This window comes from Phyllostomus discolor, chromosome 5 (genome assembly GCF_004126475.2).
Source record: "Phyllostomus discolor isolate MPI-MPIP mPhyDis1 chromosome 5, mPhyDis1.pri.v3, whole genome shotgun sequence".
In the NCBI taxonomy this organism is placed as follows: domain Eukaryota; kingdom Metazoa; phylum Chordata; class Mammalia; order Chiroptera; family Phyllostomidae; genus Phyllostomus; species Phyllostomus discolor.
In genome coordinates this window covers 151158667-151166089 of record NC_040907.2, presented here as the reverse complement: position 1 = coordinate 151166089, position 7423 = coordinate 151158667, and the positions used below count along the sequence as shown (strand labels likewise).

At 42.1% G+C, this 7423-nt stretch overlaps 1 protein-coding gene across 5 annotated transcripts in view; it reads right to left on the bottom strand.

The window, feature by feature from the left end:
• Nucleotides 1-2321: 2321 nt before the first annotated feature.
• R3HCC1L (R3H domain and coiled-coil containing 1 like) overlaps nucleotides 2322-7423 on the bottom strand; it is a 94675-nt gene continuing 89573 nt past the window's right edge. For all 5 annotated transcript variants that reach the window (XM_028511825.2, XM_028511822.2, XM_036027123.1 and 2 more), the window contains one exon: nucleotides 2322-3116. In XM_028511825.2, coding sequence (XP_028367626.1) covers nucleotides 3049-3116 — 68 coding nt within the window. In that variant the 3' untranslated portion in view covers nucleotides 2322-3048. The remainder of the gene's footprint in view (nucleotides 3117-7423) is intronic.

Here is a 7423-nt window from a genome sequence, read left to right as displayed (position 1 = left end):
ATCATTAGGTAGAGGGAGCATTATATTTTGGCACAGCAGTTTAGGTAAACAAGGGAAGGACTGATTTCCTGTTGGAGCCAGCAAGCATCTCCCAAACAGTAACAACATTATACTTGCACATGCAGCTAATGGTCTGTGAAAGAATGTGCAGCTAGTGGGGGAGCATGTGGTGACTGATGACTAGGTTCAGGCAGGGAGGTTACCCACAGCTTCTTGCTGGATCCAGTTTCCAAGAGGGCCAGGAAAGCAGGCCAGGCAGCTGGCCACCGGCTCTGGTCTCAGTCTTGCTGCCCACATCACATGTCTGATAGGAGCAGCCAGTTCTATTTCTTAGAAAAAAAAACTATACAAGGGTTGTGCTGTTACACCTCCGAGTTGAAAGGGAAGGGCATGGGAAGACTGGTGGCTGGCATGACTTGTAACTAGATGAGGAATGTTAACAGAATACCAACCACCAAATTCCAGACAGAACCAAAAATGTCACAAGATTTTCCCCTCAGCATACTTTAGTCTCAGTAAAACTAAAGTGCTAGGAACTTCAGCAATATTCTTCAGAAGCCTAATTTATTTCTATTTTACAAAGACTTTCGACTATAAATTCCAGGTAATTCTGGATTCAGACATTCAACATATATGAAGCAATATATATGCACAGCAGAGTGTATTATGTCTTCTCATCTTCTCAAACATCTAACAGAGGAGCCAGTGGCAGCTACAGGGTACTCTCCAGTTAGCTCAGCTTGTGAATGCATGGCTTAGATGTGGTCAAAGATCTGATTTCCATATGGACAAGCTCAGTGTAGTCCATGCTGGGCCATGGCAGGTCCTCTTACCTCTAGCCAGTATCCAGCAATCCCAACTACTAGAAAAAGATAACTAAAAAGTACATTCTCTACTAATGGCAGAAGCAGCAGCACTGCATGGCTTTCAATACCGGCAAAACACACACATACACACACCCCCTTTCTCTGGATCTGATTATAAGGATAAATCTGAAATAGGTGGCTGATTGTTAGCTGGAAACACACACACACAAGCCACTAGCCACCTAGTAAGAAGTATTAGAATGAAAACAAAAGTTATTTCTAGTAATTATAAGGACTATAAGAACACTGGGCAATGAACATGGGGCAATATATTACTGTTAATAATGCTCTTAAAAGCTAAAATGTTATCAGAAAGGGGGAGCACCCTCAAAGGCAAGTAATAGGGGCAATCATCTCTTTCTCACTGACCAAGGTCACTCAGCCTTGAAGAATCAACACAGAGCAAAGATATTCCTCAGAGCCATACCATTCAGTAAGAAGCCTGGCTACACTTCCTTGCATTTCCTTTCAAATGCAGCCATATTGTTCCAACAGATCGATCTTAGAGAAGTCTGTTCAGTGAAGACAGACAGCACAGGCTGTGCAGCTGCAAGCCAAAGACAGGCGCGCTGGTCTAAGTACTGGGACAGAGGGTCAAGGGAAGGACTTATTTAACCCCCCAAACTTGGATTGGAGGCACTGAACATAAACAAGGGAGACTCAGAACTGACCAAGACTGAGAGAAACAATGCTGAGGACCTGTAAGAGGGCTCCAAGACCAGAATAGCAGCAGGGATAGTTGTGTCAGGACTAAGACCCAAGGCCAATGTCATTTGAGAAATGTTTGAAAAAAGCCCCACTCCACCATGTTCTAGGCAATGCTAATAATCCATCATTGTCACAGGCACTAAATCATACAAAAATGAGGCTATTGCCTCACTTGAAAGCACAATGAAACACTGTTTCTTGCTACCTCAGCATCTTAAGGTCTAAGCACTATCATTTCCTCAGTGCGGAATTACTTTCCAAAAACACTGGGAATGCAGATATGAAATGGGTAAAGCCTGAGACGACAGCTGACTTGTCCATGTTCTCTCACTGGAAATCTCTCACTGCCCAGAGGTGTTTGTTTTATTCTGGCTGCTTTCCATTGTAATGGATGGTCTGGTGTTGCTTGCCAAGTGCCTCTGGCACAGGCTGAGATCATACCAAGAACATGTGGTAGGCCAGACTACTTCTGCAGGATGTCAGGTTTAACAGAAATGGAAAAGGCAAGAGGCTGGGGTGGTGGCGCACAAGAAGGTCAAGAAGGGAAAAGAAGCTGCCACATACCAATCCTAAGAGAGGCGCTTTTGTGGTATACTCTAGGGTAGAGAGATGATCAACTCTCTGCTCAGTGGGGTTCAATAAAATCAACAGATCCACTGAACCCACGCACAGTATTAGAAGGATGAAAATGAGAGCTGCTCTCCAATTTCTTTGTGGGAATAAGAAAACTGACAAACACCAGAGTGATCTAGGTCAAAATGGACTTTAATGTCTCCTCTTACAACATGATAGCACTGCTTAAACTGGAACTGACACATGGCTCCCAAGACTGGCTTCCTATGAAGAATGAAGCTGGCATGTCCCTGGCTGCTGTGCAGCCCCGGACACTCAGCTAGCTCAGTACAAACTCTGTAGTCCAAATACCCACATCTGCTGTAGGTCACCAGGTTTGGAGCTCTGGAACTGGCAGTGTAGATTCTGTGAGTCCCAAATATACCAGATACTGCCTCTTTGGACTAGCTGCTCTCACCACCCCCTCCTCAATATGGTTTTTCTCAGCTTTGTGAGGTACTAAAGAACACCCTGGTCTTGCAGGGCCTAAATCTCCCATCATCACAGGTTTGAATCCTCTGTCTCATATTTGCTTAAAACAGCTCGGAAGTGTGACTCATGCTAACATGACTCGCCCTGTCCAGAGAACTCCTGGAAATAACATTTCCCAAGTTTCTTCCCAGCTGACGGCTCCCTTCTCTGCCCAACACAGTAAGGTGATGCCCAAGAACTGCATTCAGGGATGAAGACAGATGGGATTCTGTCTTCTCTCTACACCAGTCAGTCCTTGTCTGGATCACTTCATCTCTTTCGTTAACAAGCACATCTGCATGTACACAGAATTCTGGAAGGATCTTCTTATCTTGAAGACTATGGAAATATTTTCTGAATTCATGGAATTATCCCTTTCACTGACTGACGTTCAAACTGCAGAGTGGTCTCTGCCTTCCCAGATGTCTTCTCGTTGCTTGGCTTCCAACCGTTTTCTCTCTGTAAATTAGGGCAACGTTAAATGTGGTAGTATACTTCATATAACCAGTGACTTTTCCTTAATCCAAATTACAAGACAAGTTTAATCATGAGATAGCTGAATTTCCTGGTCTTCTCTAACTGGATTCCAAGAGTTAAAATCTTTAACTTTCCAAGTGCTTTGTTAAGTGGAAATGTTACTACGATCTTATGGAAAAAACATTTCAGAGGCAAAGTGAATTTCAGTATTTTCAGAACACTTTCAGGAGCCAGAAATCTTCTGGAATACACAATTTCAACATGGAAAAATGACTGCATATAATGAAGGGAAACAAATGACTATTTCTAAAAATAAAAAATGCACAAATCTGGGCACTCCATCTTCAATTTTTAACATAAAAGTTTGATTTCTATTTAATAACTTTCACCAAGAAGTGAGAAAATACAGACCATACAGAGTTTGGTGGCCCAAACACTTCATTTGGTGCCACATACCAGTTCTAATTTCATGGTTTGTCATTTATCCTGACACCATAAAATGTAGATGAGAAGCCTAAGTTTCCTTCCAAGGGGTATTACTATTTCAGATAACGTCCATAAAGATGTGCAAGTCATAAACCAGGGAGATTATAGAAATTAAGGTGAGTTTAGAATTAACACTTGCTACTTTGACATATCTTTTTCAAATCAGCAGAATCCCTTATAAAATTCCTTACTATATTTAACTGTACTTTAAGGGCAAAGAACTCTGTTAGGAAGCTGACTGGCACTTGTACAAATAAGACACAGAAATTCACTGCTATTTGGGCACCATCTTGTGGCATGATCAGAATACAGCAGCAAAATGGCAAATATGGAAATCAGTAAATTCCAAACTGAAGGCAAGGTAATTCAGTGTCCTGAGATTTGGCTTTCAGATGGCCTGGAGCTGGGTTGGGATTCTCCAGGAAACAACTCATCTCTTAGGAAGACACTGATTCTGATTCTCACAAACAGGAAAGTTAGGAAGGTTTCTAAAGACAAAGGCACACTTAGATGAAAGCAATCAAACACTGGTTCTGGATTCTAAGAAATGAAGAATCGAGAAAAGTGAATTATTAGCACTCAAAGTTTTCAATAAACTCAGAAAACTCAAATCAGAAAGGCAATATGGGAAGAGTGGCCCATAATCCACAATCTGAAATCAAAGGAGTTCTGCAAACAATTCTTTTTTAAGGTTTGGGCCAACACTCATTTGGAGGAAAATATAACCCGAAACATGAAAGGATATGAATAGTCTTCACACACACCATTTAGAGTGACTAGTCATACACTCTGCTGAAGAAATACCATGTTAATGTGTTTGAGTTTGGTGTTACGGAACAAGTATCAAGATAACCATATAATCTTTCTAAAATTAGAAAATTTGAAAACTCTGAAACGTTCCCTACCCTAATGCTTTCTACTAAAAGACTACAGATCTCTATTACCAAATATAACTATAAGAAGAGATTCTGGCTGTAAACCATATGAGATAACCAGTAAGATCAGGGAGACAAACTGAGAAGCACAAAGAAATAGTGAAAATGTGAGGTATAAATTCAGAAATACAGAACATGAATAGAATAAAAAATTAAATAAGTTAGGGTAAGACCAAAGTATTTTCTTTTTTTTTGTTTTTTTTTTGCCTTTTTAAAATGTATTTTATTGATTATGCTATTACAGTTGTCCCATTTCTCCCCTTCACTCCCCTCCACCCTGTACCCCCTCTCCCACCCACGTTCCCCCCCTTTAGTTCATGTCCATGTGTCATACTTATGAGTTCTTTAGCTTCTACATTTCCCGTACTTTTCTTGCCCTCCCCCTATCTATTTTCAACCTACATTTTATGCTACTTATTCTCTATACCTTTTCCCCCTCTCCCCTCCTCCCACCCCCCTGCTGCTAGCCCTCCATGTGCCCTCCATTTCTGTGGTTCTGTTCCTGTTCTACTTGTTTACTTAGTTTCTTTTGGTTTTGCTTTAGGTGTGGTTGTTAATAATTGTGAGTTTGCTGTCCTTTTACTATACATGTCTTTTCTTTATCTTCTTTTCTTAGATAAGTCCCTTTAGCATTTCATAAAGTAAGGGCTTGGTGATGATGAAATCCTTTAATCTGACCTTATCTGAAAAGCACTTTATCTTCCCTTCCATTATAAATGAGAGCTTTGCTGGATACAGCAATCTGGGATGTAGGTCCTTGTCTTTCATGACTTGGAATATTTCTTTCCAGCCCCTTCTTGCCTGTAAGGTCTCTTTGGAGAAATCAGCTGACAGTCTGATGGGAACTCCTTTGTAGGTGACTGTCCCCTTATCTCTTGTTGCTTCTAGGATTCTCTCCTTCGTTTTTACCTTGGCTAATGTAATTATGATGTGCCTTGGTGTGTTTCTTCTTGGGTCCAACTTCTTTGGGGCTCTCTGAGCTTCTTGGATTTCTTGGAAGACTGTTTCCTTTGCCAGTTTGGGGAAGTTCTCCTTTATTATTTGTTCAAATACGTGCTCAATCTGTTGCTTTTCTCCTTCCCATTCTAGTACCCCTATAATTCAGATGTTGGAACGTTTAAAGGTGTCCTGGATGCTCTTCAGCTTTTCCTCGATTTTTTGAATTCTTATTTCATCATGTTTTCCTGCTTGGTTGATTCTATCTTCCTTCTGGTCCACTGTATTGTTTTGAGACTCAGATTCCTCCCTTTCACTATTGGCTCTCCTCCGCATATCTTCCTGCATCTCTTTTATGGTAACCTGCATCCTTTCATCTAAATTGCGCCCAAAGTCCACCAATTCTGTGAGCTTTTTCTGATCACCAGTGTTTTGAACTGTGCATCTGATAGATTGGCTATTTCTTGGTCGCTCAGAAGGATGAGTCCTAGGGGACTGATCTGTTCTATTGGAAACATGTCTTATGTCTTTCCCTGTCTCTCCTTCCCCCCCCCCCCCCCCCCCGGCCTGGTCACTCTTGTTACGGTGTGGGGCGGAGCCTTAGGTATTCACTGGGGCTGGGCAGTCCTGTCGCTAGATTGTGACGTTATATGTGGGGGCGGGGGCAGGAGCGGGAGGGAACAATGGCGGTAGTTCCGTTCTCCTGGGCTCAGACCCTTCCTTGGAATCCTGGGCCACGAGCTCTGCCCTGGTCCACAATCGCTGCCCCACTGGGCCCGCCAGTTGCAGCTTGCGTACTCAGGGATCACTGCTGCGTTCTTGTGCCCCGGATGGCTGTCGCGCCAATTTCGCACCAAATTTTCCCCGAACTCCACGCGCCGCCGACCTGCGCCAGCCCCACGCCTGCCCAGCTTGTCGTCTCCTACCAGCCCAGATGTATGGGTCCACTTCAACTTCTTGGCTGTCCGACTTCCATTCAGATAAATCCTCTGTCAGTTCTGAGTGATATTCTGTCTGCAAATCATTGTTGTTCTAATCTTGGTTGTGCGAGGAGGCACAGTGTGTCCACCTATTCCTCCATCTTGCCGGAAGTCCTAGGTTGCAGGTTCAGTCCCCAATAAGGGTATGTGAGATCCCCAGTCTGGGTGTGTATGGGAGGCAAGCCATTGATGTTTCTTCTCTTTCACACTGGTGTTTCTCTTTCTCCCTTTCTCTCTCATGTGTCCCTCCGCACGCAGCCCAAAGTATTTTCTTCATTTTAAAGAGAAAATGGAAGCTTGGAGGCAGGTTAAGTGACTTGCCTAAGGTTACATAATCAGTGAAAAACTGAAGCTGGAACCCAGATCCATAACTCTTAAACTAGCATACTATCCACTATTCTGACATCTGAAAATATCTACAAAGAAAAGGGGGGGAAAGGTGAGGAGAAAAAGCACATAATGACAGAAAGATAAACAAACATGCTGTCCCTATACGAAATGGAAAGGAAGGCAAATAGCTAACAGACTGCATGAAAAAAAGCTCTTACTAACTTTACCTCCAACCATTAAAGAAAGTAAATGAAATAGCTCAACAGCAGCCATAATGACAAGGAACCAAGGAACAGAAGAATTAGTATGAAATGATTAACCTAAAGCACTCATATAACCAGCCCTGAAAACTTTCATTTCTCCCAGTATAATAAGTAGGCAGAAATGATTATATAAAATGAGTTGACTGAAATCACCACTTCTCACTCAGGGAACAGAAAGCATTGAAGATTAAAAGAGGGCCAGTTTGGTGTCATGTTTGAAAAAAATAAAGAAAAAATGTAAATTACAATGTTCAAAATTTACTTCTACACCTAATAATGGAGAAAATCATCACAAAATCTATTCGCATCTACCTACAAAGTAATAACCAATATGAAGACTTGAAGCACAAGTCTGGTCA